Source organism: Marmota monax, unplaced genomic scaffold, assembly GCF_021218885.2.
Source record: "Marmota monax isolate L192 unplaced genomic scaffold, Marmota_monax_Labrador192_F-V1.1 WCK01_AAM20220418_F8-fsc00014, whole genome shotgun sequence".
NCBI classification, from domain to species: Eukaryota; Metazoa; Chordata; class Mammalia; order Rodentia; family Sciuridae; genus Marmota; species Marmota monax.
This window is the reverse complement of record NW_026695222.1, coordinates 16,387,896-16,404,000: the sequence shown is the minus strand read 5'-3', so window position 1 is coordinate 16,404,000 and position 16,105 is coordinate 16,387,896. Positions and strand designations below refer to the sequence as shown.

At 44.9% G+C, this 16,105-nt stretch overlaps 1 protein-coding gene across 1 annotated transcript in view; it reads left to right on the top strand.

The window, feature by feature from the left end:
• LOC124085880 (fer-1-like protein 4) overlaps nucleotides 1-16,105 on the top strand; it is a 41,958-nt gene that overhangs the window by 4,328 nt on the left and 21,525 nt on the right. Inside the window, exons 10-22 of the mRNA XM_046433896.2 lie at nucleotides 129-191; nucleotides 270-354; nucleotides 609-768; nucleotides 879-1,062; nucleotides 1,150-1,336; nucleotides 1,955-2,316; nucleotides 2,615-2,723; nucleotides 2,914-3,091; nucleotides 3,183-3,303; nucleotides 3,752-3,852; nucleotides 5,391-5,478; nucleotides 5,552-5,668; nucleotides 15,915-16,067. Coding sequence (XP_046289852.1) covers nucleotides 129-191; nucleotides 270-354; nucleotides 609-768; nucleotides 879-1,062; nucleotides 1,150-1,336; nucleotides 1,955-2,316; nucleotides 2,615-2,723; nucleotides 2,914-3,091; nucleotides 3,183-3,303; nucleotides 3,752-3,852; nucleotides 5,391-5,478; nucleotides 5,552-5,668; nucleotides 15,915-16,067 — 1,908 coding nt within the window. The remainder of the gene's footprint in view (nucleotides 1-128; nucleotides 192-269; nucleotides 355-608; nucleotides 769-878; nucleotides 1,063-1,149; nucleotides 1,337-1,954; nucleotides 2,317-2,614; nucleotides 2,724-2,913; nucleotides 3,092-3,182; nucleotides 3,304-3,751; nucleotides 3,853-5,390; nucleotides 5,479-5,551; nucleotides 5,669-15,914; nucleotides 16,068-16,105) is intronic.

Genomic DNA, 16,105 nt, shown 5'->3' with positions numbered 1-16,105 from the left:
TGCGGAGGCTCAGTCCAGGGTGGAAGTACCGCGTTGTCTTCCCAGAGGCTGGAGCAAGCCGGCGTGAGCGCTTCACATCTAACGTTCTCTCACCTTCCCTACTTTCCCTCACCCCCACTTCAATCCAGTACTTCTTGTTCGAATTTCATGAGACCCAGCTTCGCCTTCAAGACTTGCTGCTGGAGATCACGGTGAGGAGACAGAAGGGAGAGCTTTCCTTCAGGAAAGGGGAACGCTGAAGCTTCGGGACTAACACCACTTCCCCCCAGGTTTTCCATTCGCAGTCCCTTCCCTTTATGGCCACCCGGATAGGCACCTTCAGGATGGACCTGGGCATCGTCTTCGACCAGCCAGGTACCGAACTTTAGGCTTATTGAGACTGATCTGCAGGGACAGGGACCTCTCAGCAGTGACTGCGCATGGACTCCTGTGCACTAACTTCTGAGACAGCCATCTCTTGCGAAGACTGACACTCCAAACACTCTCACTCCTCCCTACTGAGCCAGAGAGGAACCCCGGCCACTGTCCAATGCTCTGGTGGCAGCTCTATGAACGCCTGGTGCATCCCACCAGCGTCCCCTGACTCCTCGCCCGTCTTTCTGCCCTAGATGGCCACTTCTATCAAAAATGGGCTCCTCTGCATGACCCCCAGGACACCCGCGCCGGGACCAAGGGCTTCGTTAAGGTCACCTTGTCCGTGAGGGCACGCGGAGACCTGCCTCCTCCACTGCCACTCCTGGGTCCAGGGCACAGTTCGGACATCGACAAGTGAGCTGGGGTGAGGGGAGGAGAGAATCGGATCGGGTGCGGCCTCGGAGGCGCGGAGAGGCGAAGGGATAGATTCTGCTCCTCGGCCTCTCACCTCCCTGCTCCTCCAGGAACCTGCTCCTGCCGCGCGGGATACGAGCAGAGAGGCCGTGGGCGCGGCTCCGCGTGCGGGTGTACCGCGCCGAGGGCCTTCCAGCACTGCGTCCAGGGCTACTGGGCAGTCTGGCACGCGCCCTGCACGACCAACGCGTCCTCGTGGACCCCTATGTACGGGTGTCCTTCTTGGGACAGCAGGTAAGTCTCTAGCGTGCCCCCTCCGCCGCAACTCAGGCCCTGATCCCGCGCTCAGCTCTCTCAGTCTGTCTGCACGTCGCTCTTCAGGGCGAGACGTCGGTGCGCAGCGAGGCGGCGGCGCCGGAGTGGAACGAGCAGCTGAACTTTGTGGAGCTGTTCCCACCGCTGACGCGCGGACTTCGCCTGCAGCTGCGGGACGACGCGCCCCTCCTCGATGCGGCCCTCGCCACGCACGTGCTGGACTTGAAGCAGATCTCGCACCCCGGCCGCGCGGGTGAGTGCAGCTGGCGCTGGGCCCTGTCAGCCCCAGATCCCGCTTCAACTAGCCTGGGTCCCTCAGAGCCGCAGTCGCTCCTTCCTCGGGACCCAGCTCAGCTGAGGGAGTCGGGGCCACCGGGCAAAATAAACTGCTCCAGGCTGGCCCCGCCCTTCGCCCGCCCCCCTCCCCACCCGACACAAACCCCACCCTCGGTTTGACAAAAACCTGACCACAGTCACGCATCCGGTAACCACACCTGCCCTGCTCTTCCTACGGATTTACGCTGAAACACAGCTGCTGCCAAAGTAGCCACTCACCCAGTCCTTCACCCTATTACATGTAGCCCCACCCCGGTCCCGGCTCTGCCTGGGGGTATCTGGCTCTACCAATTGGTGGCCCCTAAAGGCCAAACTTCACCGATTCGCTTCGCCTTTGGGAGCCCGGCTGGTTTTGAGCTGCACCCAGGTGATGCTCCACAGCGGTCTGCAGCTTTTCCCTTCCAGAACTGCTGGATTCTTTCCTGCCCATATCCCCACCCCCCGGACTTGGAGAAGATAAGGGTATGGAGTATAGACTATTCTAGTACCCACCCGCTCCTGCTCCCCTGCAAAACACTGTTCTTGTCCCCCACAGCCGGGTTTAACCCCACCTTTGGCCCAGCCTGGATACCCCTCTATGGCTCGCCCCCTAGCAGGGGTGTCCGGGATGGTCTTCAAAGTCTCAATGAAGGCGTCGGCCAAGGCATTTGGTTCCGAGGCCGACTTCTGGTGGCAGTGTCCATGGAGGTGTTTGAAGGGAGAGCTGAACCTGAACCTCCCCAGACCTTACAGGGGTCCAGGTTGTCCCGACTCACCGGAAAGAAGAAGAAGAAAGCCAGACAGGGCCAGATCCCAACCAGGGTTCCGCAGCAGGTGGACACCAGCTCCAGTGCAGAATCTCCTGAGATTCCCAGTGCTATGGAGGTGGAAGTGGAGGAGTTGCTGCCTCTGCCGGAGGTGGGGGCTGGAGTCACTCTCGGCTTTGGAGGTTTATTGCATTCCCAGACACTGAACACCATGGGGGAGTTTCAATTTGGGGGCCTGGGTGGGTTTGTACCATAATGGTGGAGGGAGACTGACCAATCCCTTGGAGCCAAAGTGTTGAGGCTGCAAGGCGCAGAGAGGGGTGTAGGACACCTGCAGTGACTTCTGGGCCTTGGTTGCAATGGTTTTTTTGTGAACATTGTGGCCAAGCATAGTCCAGGCTGCTCCCTGGGAGGCCAGGGGCTGACTCCATCCTGATTCCCTTCCCCAGAATGCCCTGGCGCCCTGTGAAGATTTCCTGCTTTTTGGCGTGCTCTTTGAAGCCACCATGATTGACCCCACTATGGCCTTGCAGCCCATCAGCTTCGAGATTTCCATTGGTGTGTGGCCTACCTGAACCCCTGAGGGTCATGTTTTGAGGGTGGTCATTCATTTCAGACTGTATGCTCCTGGAAGGGGCTATTGACTTTCCGTAAGGGTGGATTTTGACTTCTCTTGAGGCAGAATTGATTGAGGGAGGGGTCTGATCCCCCACCCATTGCCTGCTGACTCTTGCTGCTCTGAGGCTAGGTCATGCAGGCCGCCGAGAGGAGCAATTGGGCCGAGGGTCCAGGGCTGGTGAGAGAACTGAGGGCAACCTGGGGGAGGCTCAGCCTCTCCTGGAGTCCAAAGATATGGGGACCGGTCTGGAAGAGGAGGAGGAGGTGGGAACTCCAGCTCAGAGGCCAGAGCCTGTGGACGGCAGTGGGTGAGTGTTCCAATGACTCTAAGGGGGGTGTTGGGAGGTCATCATGTACTCAGGACACCCCGGAGCCTCAGTTTCTTTCTGTCTGGCCCAGACCATACCTCTGCTTGCCCCTGCGTCACCATAAGCCCTGTGTGCATGTGTGGAGCCGCTGGGAGGATTACACATGGCGCCTGCAAATCAGCAACTGTGTGCACAAAGTGGCTGAGAGGCTGGTGAGGGCAAGGCCAGCACTTAAAGAGAGATGCAGGGCTATGCAGATGCTGGGGATACTTTGGCCCTTGAGGGAGCAACCAAGGGAAGCTAATCGGTAGAGCAAAAGGGAGCCAGCACCTTATTGGTGCAAGGCCAGAGCATAGTGGACAAAGAACACAGTTTCTGGGTAAACTGAAGGGAATTCAGGAGATCAAAGTTATAGGAGGACAGGGATTCAGAATAGTTGAACCCAGGAAGGGGCTGGGTGAAGGGGTGGGGTAGAGTACTGGAGGCCAGGCTCCAGTGGGGTGGAACCACTAAGGTGCTCGAGGAATAGAACCATGAATCCATAGAGCCAAAGAAGGGCAGGTTAGGAGGTATGGGTGGAAGTGGGTGGGGTCTCCAGGTGGGAGTGGGGGTTACTGTACCTAGGACCCTCAAGACTTTGACCCTCTCACTGCCCTACAGAGCCAAGGGCTGCAGGAAGTTGAGAAGATGCAGCGTAGATCAGGACTCAGTGCCTGCACACGGCTCAAGCAGACTCTGGAGGAACTGGTGGCTGGAAGCAGGTGAACTAAGAGAGAACCCTTAGAGCTGTTGATCCTGGGCCTGTTCCAGGGTGAGGGAGACTTCGTGACTTGAAGCTGCATTTGCTCAGCGTTTTATAGGAGACAATTTTAAATATCAAGGAGTTTGATGGAAATTTGGGGAGTTGGGATGTGCCCAGGTCCTTAGGTGCTTCTGCTACCACCTTCCATAAGGTCTCTTCCCCTAGCTCCTGGGGACATATTTTGCTTCCCGTGTCTCCTACTTTATGGAGGAAACAGAATCCTCACCTTCTTCCATTTAATCTACCACTTGACCAGCTTGTGCATCTCTCTCCTTCCTGCTAAGTGGAGGAAGCATCCTAGCTGTGATCTTGATTTTATCTCCTCTCACTTCCTGGAGGAATTGGCTCTGCTGTTGTCCACTTCCTCTCCTGCATCCTCAACTGGTCCTTACTTATATCATCTTTTTTTGCTGTAACCACATAAACATGTTCTGGTTCCTTCCATCTTTGACCTTCACTGACCCAAATTCCATAACCATAATTCCAGGCACTTAAGAACCTTTCTGGCGCTATTCTCAAAAGAATTAATTGTGTAATTATTCAATAAATAATTATGGTACTTGCTGGGCGTGGTGGCACATGCTTGTAATCCCAGCAGTTTAGGAGTCTGAGACAGGAGGATTGCGAATTCAAAGCCAGCCTCAGCCAAAGCAAGGCACTAAGCAACTCAGTGAGACCCTGACTCTAAATAAAATACAAAATAGGGCTGGGAATGTGGCTCAGTGGTTGAGTGCCCCTGAGTTCAATCCCCAGTACCCCCTCAAAAAAAATATAGTACTTGCTATGCCAGACACTGTTTAGGTACAGGGATATCAGTGAAAAGGCATTTCTGATCTCGAAAATCCCTGAAGCTTGTATTATTCCCCTGGGGTGAGGGTAGGGGGTATGAGCAGAAACACAGATAATAAACATGAAAACAAAGAGATAAAAATATGCTATGTAGGATAAGTATTAAGGGAGGAAATGAAAGAAAAATACATCAGAGAAATTTTATAAAGGGTGAAGAGGGCAGGGCATAGTGAAGGTGACGTGAAAAAGATGAAGGAGCATGTCACATCTGTAAGGGAACAGGCATGTTATGTCCTTTCAGCCAACCAGGGGCGACTAAACCACAGGTGATCTCTGACTTAAATGGGTACAGGAATGCCCCAGGGTGTAAACATGTACATCCTGATGCAGTAGTCTCTGGGTCGGGCTGAGACTCTGCAGTTCTGACAAGTATGCAGGTGATACCAGTGCTGTTGGGTGACACATGGAGTAGCTAGGGTTCTTCTCAGTGGATAGTTAAATACCGGGGAGCTGTGAGGCTCAAAGGAAAGGCGACATGTCCTTGATGAATTTGGGTTGGTCCAAATGCATACAGACACCTTATGGAGAACAAGGCTAAGAGGGCCGTGAGGGAATGGGGGTTGGGAGGCCTGCTCTGAGGGAATTGGCCCCAAGAGCCCATGTTCTCTCCTGTGATTCCCCTGGTTTGCATGTCCCCTCTCCCTGCAGACAGTTTTGCCGCAGTACTGAGCGTAGGACGATGACCCGGCCCAACAACCTGGATCGATGCCGAGGGAAACTGCTGATGCACAGCCTGGTATGGGCAGGGGAAGGAAGGCAGGGGGACCTGGTTAGAACCCTCCACTCATGCTCTCTTTTTGCCCTTTCAGAACCTGTTGGCAAAGCAAGGTCTGCGGCTTTTACGTGGTCTGAGACAGGCCAACATGCAAAAGAAGGTGACATTGGCCAAGAAACTCCTTGCAAAACTGCGCTTTCTGGCTCAGGAGGTAATGCCTCCCTGACCCCGTCTGCCTACCCTGTACACCCATCCCCCGAAGCCTTTTGACCATCCAGAGTTCTCTGGGCAGGTGTGATGTCACGTCATTCCTTTGGAATGACTGAGGGTGAGGAAGAAAGTTCTAGGGTTCAGCAGGGATTCAGGGAGCATTCAAGATCTCTTTGGTTGAAGATTTGAGAGTAAATTCCCTTGGGCATGACCTCCCTGGTCTGAAGCTCTGAATTCAGTGTATGAAGGGAAAGGGAGAATATTTTCTCTGCTAAGCATCTGCATATGTTATCTTGTGTTATTCCTCTGGCAAACTTGGGAAGAGTTTACCCCATTTGAAAGGAGCAGAAACAGGCTTAGAGAGGGAGTCTTAACAGCTGGTTGAGTAGCAACCGGAATTCCAAACCAGTTAGATCCTGGTTTCAGACTTCAAAGGATAAATTGGGATTTAGTAAGAAAGAATGCATATATGTGCAAATGGCCAGAATTAGAACTGGGGGACATGTGGAAGACAGAGTGTTGGAAAGACGGAGACAGTATATAGAATTTATACTGAATTTTAGTGCAAAATTGCTTTATTGGTTTTGTTTGTTTGGTGCTAGAATCAAACCCAGGGCTTCACTCATACTAAGCACATGCTTTACCACTGAGCTACAACCCTACTCTGCTTTTAAAAATTTGTAGTGAAAACCTGTATTTTGTGACATAGATAAGCATCCTGAAATAATATGGTTTAGTTTTGCTCTTTTTCAAACTTATATTATTTTGCTCTTTTTTTAATATTATGTATGTGAGATTTATCCAGATCATTACATGTAGATGTGTAATTTGTCTCATTACTGTATAATATTGTATATATGTTATACAATATTGTACATAATATTATATAATTTTGTAATTTGTTTCATTGCTGTATAATATTTCCTTCTGTGAATATACTATAATTTATTTATACATTGTACTGTTGATGGATTTGCAAATCGTTCCTAATTACTGGTCATTAGAAATAATGCTTCCAAGCTGTGCAGTGGCACACAACTGTAATCCCAGCAACTCAGGAGGCTGAGGCAGAAGGGTTGCAAGTTCAAGGCCAGTCTCAGCAACTTAATGAGACTCCATCTAAAAAATAAAAATTAAAAAAAGGACTGGGGCCTGAGTGCTGTGGCACACACCTATAATCCCAGTAGCTCTGGAGGCTGAGGCAGGAGGATTGCGAGGGCAAAGCCAGCCTCAGCAATTTAGCAACTAAGTGAGAGACCCTGTCTCTAAATAAAATTCAAAGTTGGGCTGGGGATGTGGCTCAGTGGTTGAGTGCCCCTGAGTTCAATCCCTGGTACCCAAAATAAATAAATAAAAATAAAAAGGCCTAGGGTGCTGGGGTTGTGGCTCAGTGGTAGAGCACTTGCCTAGCACGTGTGAAGCACTGGGTTTGATCCTCAGCACCACATAAAAATAAATAAACAAAAAAATAATAATAATTAAACAATAAAAAAGAAATAATGTTTTCTTTTTTAAAAAATATTTATTTATTTATTTATTAGGTGTAGATGGACACATACAATGCCTTTATTTTTATTTGGTGCTGAGCATTGAACCTGGGTCCTGCCCATGCTAGGCGAGCGCTGTACCGCTGAGCCACAATCCCAGGCCCAGAAATGTTTTCCAAGACCGTTTTGGCACATGTCCTGGTATGCAAGGGCTAGAGTTTCTGTAGAGCAGTAATTCTCAAGCTTTTTCTTCTTAGGACTCTTTTGTGCCTTTAATAACTATTGGTTTTCCCAAAGAGCATTTGTTTATGTAGACTTTGTTACCATTACATGAATTAAAAAGGAAAAACAAAGCCAGGTGTGGTTGTGAATGCCTGTAATCCCAGTGGCTCAGGAGGCTGGGGCTGGAGGATTGTAAATTCAACGCCAGCCTCAGCAATTTAGCAAGGCTCTAAGCAATTCAGTGAGACCCTGTCTCTAAATAAAAATTTTTAAAAAAGTATAAAAAGGAAAAACTAAAAATCCTGAGAAATAAAGCAATAGTTATTATTTCATTAAATAACACGAGCAAACCAATTACATGTTAATATAGATAACATGTTTTCATAAAAAATAACAACAGCCAGGCATGATAGCACAAACCTATAATCCCAGTGACTCAGGAGGCTGAAGTAGGAGGATTGGAAGTTCAAGGCCAACCTCAGAATTTTAGTGAAGCCTTAAGAAACTTAATAGGACCTTGTTTCAAAATAAAAATAGAGCCGGCACAATAGCGCACTTCTGTAATCCCAGCAGCTCGGGAGGCTGAGACAGGAGAATTAAGACTTCAAAGCCAGCCTCAGCAACAATGAGGCACTAAGCAACCACGGTGAGACCCTGCCTCTAAGTCAAATACAAATTAAGGCTGGGGATGTGTCTCAGTGCTATAGTGACCCTGAGTTCAATCCCTGGTATAACAACAACGACTACAACTACAAAAAAACCACCACCACAACAAAAAGCAAACAAAAACCCCACAAAGCTATAATCTCCAAAACAAAAAATTTAGTGAGAAAAGTGGTATTGCTTCACATTTTAAAAATAACTTTTTAATACTCTGTTATATTAAAATTTTGGTCTATCTTGTACTTTGAAAGGATTGATAATTTTGATTATTTTCAATTTTCAAGTGTTTGCTGAAATGACCCATCTTTTAGCTCTTGTGTACTTCCACAGTGTAACTTTTAGAATTTTTATCATACTTATTTTAATGTCCCAGTCTAATAATTCCAACATCTGGGTTATCTTATGTGTCTTATGTGTTATTTCTTCTCTTGATCAAGAGTCACATTTTTCACTTTTCCTGTCTTACGTTTTTTTTTTGTTTGTTTGTTTGTTTGTTTTGGTTTTTTGGTGGGAGATGTTAATCCCAGGGACACTTTACTACTGAGTGACATCCCAAGTCCTTTTTAGTTTTTGAGACAGAGTCTTTGCTCAGTTGCCCAGGTTGGCCTTGGACTTAAGGTCCCCCTGCCTCAGCCTCCCAAATGACTGGGGTTACAGGCAGGCACCATCATGTCCAACTGTCTTGTGACTTTTTCATTATAATGTCTGTATTTTTGTATGAAAGAACAGTAAAGACTAAAATAAATAATATATATTTCCAGAAAGTGTCATTCCCCTCCTCACATCAGGCATCTGGAGTGAATCCTGCATCATGCTTTGTATTTGACCTGGGCTTTGCTGTGAACTTGTTTGGGTTCACTTCACCTCTGGCTTCGAATGATTTGAGGATAGGACTGGACTCTCCTTTCATCTGGGCCTAGAATTGAGAACTGGCAAGATCCCACAAATCTGTCTCTATTCTCACCCCAACTGCCAACATTCTGATTATGGGCCCTTGTCCCTGCTTTACAGGCCACCTGACAGGCTTAGGGTTGTAGACAAGTTCTTGTTTTCTAATTCTGTTTCCTTCCCTCTGCACCTAAGGAGATAGCTTTTAGACCTGTTTTCCCTTCCCTAGACTTTAAAAAGGACCCACCCTGCAGCTCTGAAAGTCCAAAATGCTCCCCTGCTTTCAGTGGGCTCTCCAGCTGAGCCTTCAGCATTCGCTAGCCTTGGGGCAGTGTGTCCTTTCAGCTCTCCAGCTTCCCTCTCCACTACAAAAGCTGAAATCCCAGAGGACCACTGATGGATTTCTTTGAGCTCATCTGTCCTCTTATTTTCTTCTAAAGGTGGTTACTGTTCACTTGTAAAAAAAACCCTTAAGGGGGGCTGAGACTGTAGCTTGGTGGCAGAGTGCTTACCGAGCATGTGTGAGTTTCTGAGTTCAAACCTTAGCACCACATAAAAACAAACAAATAAAATAAAGGCATTTTGCCCATTTACAACTACAAAAACAAACCTAATGAGGATCTCTTATTGCAACTATTACATACCTCCCCTTAGCTCTAAGTGAAGATCCTTAGGAAGGAGTTGGTAGATAGATAAGTCTTGTTTTGTGGCTAGGTCCTTGGGATTCTCATGTGGCATGCAGCATTAAACATTTCTTTTTTTTTTTTTTTAAATTTATTTATTTTTAGTTCTTGGCGGACACAACATCTTTGTTGGTATGTGGTGCTGAGTATCGAACCCGGGCCGCATGCATGCCAGGCGAGCGCGCTACCGCTTGAGCCACATCCCCAGCCCCATTAAACATTTCTTAGAAGTTGTATAGTTTCTCCTTATTTACGACCAATTCCTTTTTATAACTGCAGCTCTGCCAGAGGTGGGAGCATCTGTAGATCTCTCTTCACCTATGAAGAATCCATCACTTTCTGGATTTATTTCATTAGGTTTCTTTGGATCCTCACCTCTGTGATATTTTGTTGTTGTTGTTGTTGTTTTAAACACACAGTTTTGCAATTTATTTGGGTTGTTTTCGTTGTTAGGGTGACAGTGCATCTTGTGTGCAACTTTCTACGTCCAGACTGGTAATGGACTCCTCCGCTGATTTTTTTTTAAATTTAGCATTTTCCTTTCACACATGCAGTGAAATGTACAAATCTTATCGAAACATTTGCTGAATTTTGGTGAATATATAGAACTCTATAAAACAAATGCCTACCAAGAATCAAGGTATAGGGGGATTGGGGATATAGCTCAGTCGGTAGAGGGCTTGCTTCACATGTACAAGACCCTGGGTTCAATCCCCAGCACCACAAAAAAAAAAAAAAAGAATCAAGGTATAGAATATTACTATCATCCTAAAATGTTTCTTTCTTTCCAGTCTTTACTCCCCACTGCCAGAGATAACCACTGTGTTAATTTTTCATTATGTTTTTGACTATTCTAGGATTTTGTATCTAGAATGATGCAATATGGATAGATGGTTCTATAAAGACATTGGAAACACTGAATTAGCACACATTGAACTAGTGATTCCTGAATCATTATGCCTAGGGGAGGGATGTTGGGTTTCTACAAACCTCAAGTTTTTGTCATTGGACCATTATATAACCTTGTTTTATGTCTGTTTAAAGAAACCTGGTAGTGGACTCCTCCACCGATTTTAAAAAAAATTTAGCGTTTTCCTTTCACACCACACATGCAATGAAATGTACAAATCTTATCTAAACATTTGCTGAATTTTAGTGAATATACAGAACTTTGTAAAACAAATGCCTACCAAGAATCAAGGTATAGCGGGGCTGAGGATATAGCTCAGTTGGTAGAGTGCTTGCTTCACATGTACAAGACTCTGGGTTATTTAATAAATATTGTTGATTTATTAACATTGAACTCCAGGCTAATAGCACTATCACTCAGGCCTAAATGAAGGTTTTCTAATACACATCTGTATTAGAAAGTACATGTTCTTGTGCTTAGCAAGACTAGCCAGCACTTCAGCACTACACCTGGGGATCATTTTAAATAGTGAAAGCGCTGACAAAAAGCACAAGAATGCAAAGATCATAGCGCTCAGTAGACTATAAGAAAGACACTTATTTGCAGTAGTATAGGTCATGAAGATAGAGAATGGCCTTATTCCACTGCAGGGTGGCTCAATTTTTTTGTCTCTTTGCCAAAAAAATACACATGTGCCTATAAAAAAATGCCAGGACTATAAATTTGGGGCTTACAAATATTAGCAAACAAGTGAATTTGCAAATACAGAATCTGTGAATAATGAGGATAGACTATATTCTTTATAGTGAAAGGCTTTTTTTTTTACTTTATTTTACTTATTTATTTATGTGGTGCTGATGATCATTTTGTTTATTTATTTTTTTATGTGGGTGCTGATGATCAGACCCAGTGCCTCACACATGTGAGGCAAGTGCTCTACCACTGAGCCACAACCCCAGCCCAGGAAGGGCTTTTTTTAAACTCAGAACTTTTGTTTGTGATTCTCCACATTGTTGCAGATGTCAGTTTTATTTCTTTTTATTGTTGAGTAATTTTTAATTGCTTGAGTATATGTTAGTTTGTTTATTCATCCTCATGTTGATGGATACCTGGATTGTTTCATGTTTTAGGCTATTATGAAGAAAGCTTCCATGAACATCTTACATAAGTCTTTTTAAGAATACATACATTGGTTTCTCTTGGGTAAATACCAAGAAGTAGAATTTCTTAGTTATAGGATGTCTACATGCTTAATTTTTAAAAAACTGCCAGATCATTTTTTGAAGTAATTACTCCTTTTCACACACCCACCAACAAAATAAGAAAGTTCCAGTTGCTTTGTTTTCTCTCCAACTTTTGGTGTTATTAGTCTTTTTTTTTTTAATATTGCACTTTTAAAATTTTTATTTTTAGTTGTTCATGACACAATACCTTTATTTTATTTATTGATTTTATGTGGTAGTGAGGATCAAACCCAGTGCCTCACACATGCAAGGCAAGTGCTCTACCACTGAGTTATAACCCCAACCCAGGCTTTTTAATTTCAGATATTTTGGGCCTGGAGATGTTGCTCAGTGGTAGAGCACTTGCCTAGCATGCATAAGGCCCTGGGTTTCATCCCCAGCACTACAAAGATAGATGAATAAATAGATAAAATAAAAAATAGTGCCCAATTTTTTTAAATTTTGAATTTTGATGGGTGTATAATGGCAACTCATTGCAGTTTTAATTTGTACTTTCCTAGCACTCAGTGATGTTGAACGTTTTCATGTGACCATTTGCCATTCATATATTTTTATGAAGGGGTTTTATGGCTTTTCCAGTCTTCAAAATTGAACTGTTTGGTTTTAAATTATTGAATTGTATAGTTTTAAAACATATCCTGGAACTGGGCATGATGGCACATACCTATAATTCCAGCAGCTCAGGAGGCTGAGGCAGGAGGACCACAAGTTCAAAGCCAGCCTCAGCAACTTGGCAAAGTCCTAAGCAACTTAGCAAAACCCTGTCTCAAAATAAAAAATTAAAAAATGGGCTGGAATATAGCTCAGTTGTTGAGTATCTCTGGGTTCAATCCCTGGCACCAAACAATAGCAACAACAACAAAAAACCCCAAAACAAAAAATCCCCCAACATATCCTGGATATGAATCATTTGTGACTCCCTGATTCATTTTCTTTTCTTTATTTAAAAATACTTTGTTTTAGTTGGAGTTGGACACAATACCTTTAAAATTTTTATTTTTATGTGTTGCTGAGGATCAAACCCAGCGCCCCACACATGCCAGGTGAGCGCTCTACTGCTGAGCCACAACCCCAGCCTATGATTCATTTTCTTAATGGTGTTTTTTGGTGACCAAATTTTAAAGTTTGCATGAAGTATGATTTATCTAATTTTTCTTTTTGTCATCCTCCTGATGCATGTGTAAGGCACCTTTGTCTACTTCTAATCTACAACGCTGTCCTCCTCTGCTTTTCTCTAAAAGCCTATGGTTTAGATTTTATGTTTAGCTCTCTGTTCTCAAATTAATTTTTGTGTTCAAGTAAGATAAAGGTCAAAATTCTATTTAAAAAATATAGACATCCAGATCTTCCAGAGCCATTTGTTGAAAAAATTCCTTCTTCCCATTGGGTTGTTTGGTTTCTTAATTCAACATTAGAAGACTATGTAAGTACCTCTATTGAATTTTTTATTTCAATCACTCCACTTTTCATTTCTGTAATCCTATTTTTTCACATCTGCTATACTATTTTTTACAGTTTCTTATTCTCAGTTAAGTTTGTCTTTTGTTTTATTTAGTAAAACAAGCACAGTTGTTTTTATAATACTTCAAATAATAGTTTTTTGGGTGTTATTGTTGTTTTGTAGGGGGTGGGTCTGGTATTACTCTCTGTTTCTGTTTCCTTCTGGCTTACTGGCTTTTGACTAGGATCTGCTAGATCTGTCAGACTGATGTCTTTACCTTTCCCTGCTTCTGAGTTTGATCCTTACCCAGTTTCCCCACCAGATGTCCATTTGCATCAGTTAAATACTGATGCAGATGTCAGTTTTCTCTAATATCCAATCACCAAGTCCGACCATTGTCCCCCTTCTCTCCTGTCCTTACCATCCTACTTCAAGACCATCCACTCCTATTCAGACAATGGCGTTCCCTTAAAATATCATTTGTAGGAATTCTTTGAGTCTTGGAATAAAGGTACATTTTTTTTTCTGGAAAGCATTTGACTTTGCTTCTGATTTAGATAACTTTAAACTAAAATTTGATATCCAGCAACACCCAGGCACAGTAAAAAGTCAGCTAGAGGATTTTCTTCTTAGGAACAATTTCATCACTTCACTCAACCAGGCAACTTTTCCTATATATCCTTGGTGGTGAAAGGGTGGCCAGGTTTATTTATGGGTTACTTTTTTTCCCGAAGGCACATGTTTTGTTTGATTGTTTTTGTTTTTTGGTGGTGGTGGGGATCCTGTCTTCCAGAGATGGGAGAGATCTCCTATTAGACTCCTGTCCTGAGTGAGATCTGAGATTTTATTTTATTTTATTATTTTATTTTACTTTTACTCACTGTCAGGTCATGAGAAGCTCAGGTTTGTCAGGTTTGGCCAATACCCTTGTAGCAAAAATGGCTTAAATTCTCTGCTAACCTCCTTGCATTCCCACTTTCATGTAGAGGTTTGTCTGATCATTGGGGACTTTTTTTTTTTAAGAGAGGAGAGAGAGAGAGAGAGAGAGAGAGAGAGAGAGAGAGAGAGAGAGAGGGAGGAAGAGAGAATTTTAATATTTATTTTTCAGTTTTCGGCGGACACAACATCTTTGTTTGTATGTGGTGCTGAGGATCGAACCTGGGCCGCACGCATGCCAGGCGAGCGCGCTACCGCTTGAGCCACATCCCCAGCCCCTCATTGGGGACTTTTAATAAAATATTCATAAATATTTTACCCAGACACTTTCACTGTTTTTAGTGAGAGGAAGGTCTTAATTTCTAGCTCGTGATATTACTCAAAATGGAATTGTGGGATGATGGCTTTGAATAGGGGAGGGAGAGGATCAGGTTTGGGCTTCCTATCAAGCAGTTCTAGCAATTTTTTGAATTCTGTGATATTTGAAGTTCTACTATGTTCCATGCTCTGTATTAAGCCAAGGGGATCCAGCCCTTCTGATGTTCTTCACCTTTTGGGGGCTTGTGTTTTAGTAAGAGAGGAATTATACATCTGTAAATGAATAAGAAAACTGGTTGTGACCTATAGGAGTTGCCATGAAAGATGTTCTAGAGGCTAAGAGGGCCAGGGAGAACCTCTAGGCAGGAGTTATCTGCAGAAACAACACTGACTAAAACCCAGAGGAAGGGGGAAATGGTTTTTCATAGTAGAAAATGGGTTGGGAGGAAAGACTGAAAGCAGGAAGACTTAGTAGGAACTGTCGCCATTATTGACTGTGGATGGTCTTGAAGTAGGATGGTAAGGACAGGAGAGAAGGGGGACAGTGGCAGGACTTGGTGATTGGATGTTAGAGAAACTGACATCTGCATCAGTATTTAGCTGATGCAAATGGACATTTGGTGGGGAAACTGGGTAAGGATCAAACTCAAGAGAAGGGAAAGGTAAAGATATCAGATTGATACATGCTCCAACATGGTTGAACCTTGAGGTCATTGTTCTAAGTGAGATAAGTCAGGCACAAAAGGACCAAATGCTGAGGAATCCACTCGTACAAAGCACATGGAATAGTCCATTTCATAGATACAGAAAGTAGAAGGGTGGTAGCTGGGGCCTGGATGAAGTGGGAGAAGGAAGAGTTAGTGTTTAGCGGGAACAGAGTTCTATTTTGCAAGATGAAAAGAGTTCTATCCAGGGGCGTTGGCACACGCCTGTGATCCCAGAAGCTCAGGAGACTGAGGCAGGAGGATCAAGACTTCAAAGCCAGCCTCAGCAATGGCGAGGCGCTAAGCAACTCAGTGAGACCCTCTCTGTAAATAAAATACAAAATAGGGCTGGGGATGTGGCTCAGTGGCCGAGTGACTCTGAGTTCAATTCCTGGTACCCCCCATCCCCCGCCAAAAAAAAAAAAAAAAAGAGTTCTAGAGATGCATGGCAGTGGTCTGCACAGCAGTGTGAATGCCACTGACCTTACACTTAAAATGCTTTTGGTGATATATATATTTTTTGTTATATGTAACTTTATTACAATTTAAAAAGAAGAACTGAGGTTGAACTATGAGTCTCAGGTATTCTATAAGGCATCTGAGCGGAGACGTCAGGGGCATATGGCACATAGATCTGGGGTTCAGGGGAGGTCAGGGCTGGGATGGATATTTGGTTGTCTGTCTAGCCCAAGCTGTGGGAGCAGGTAGTCTCAGCTGCAGATGCCTGGATGACCCTGTTCTCCAATGGCAGCCACAGCCGCCCCTCCCTGATGTGCTGGTCTGGATGCTCAGTGGGCGCCGCCGTGTGGCCTGTGCCCGGATCCCTGCCCAGGATGTGCTGTTCTCTGTGGTGGAGGAGGAGCGAGGCCGGGACTGTGGCAAGATCCAGAGTCTGCTGCTCACAGTGAGGGGGGCCCTGGGGTGAGGGTGCTGGGGAGAGTG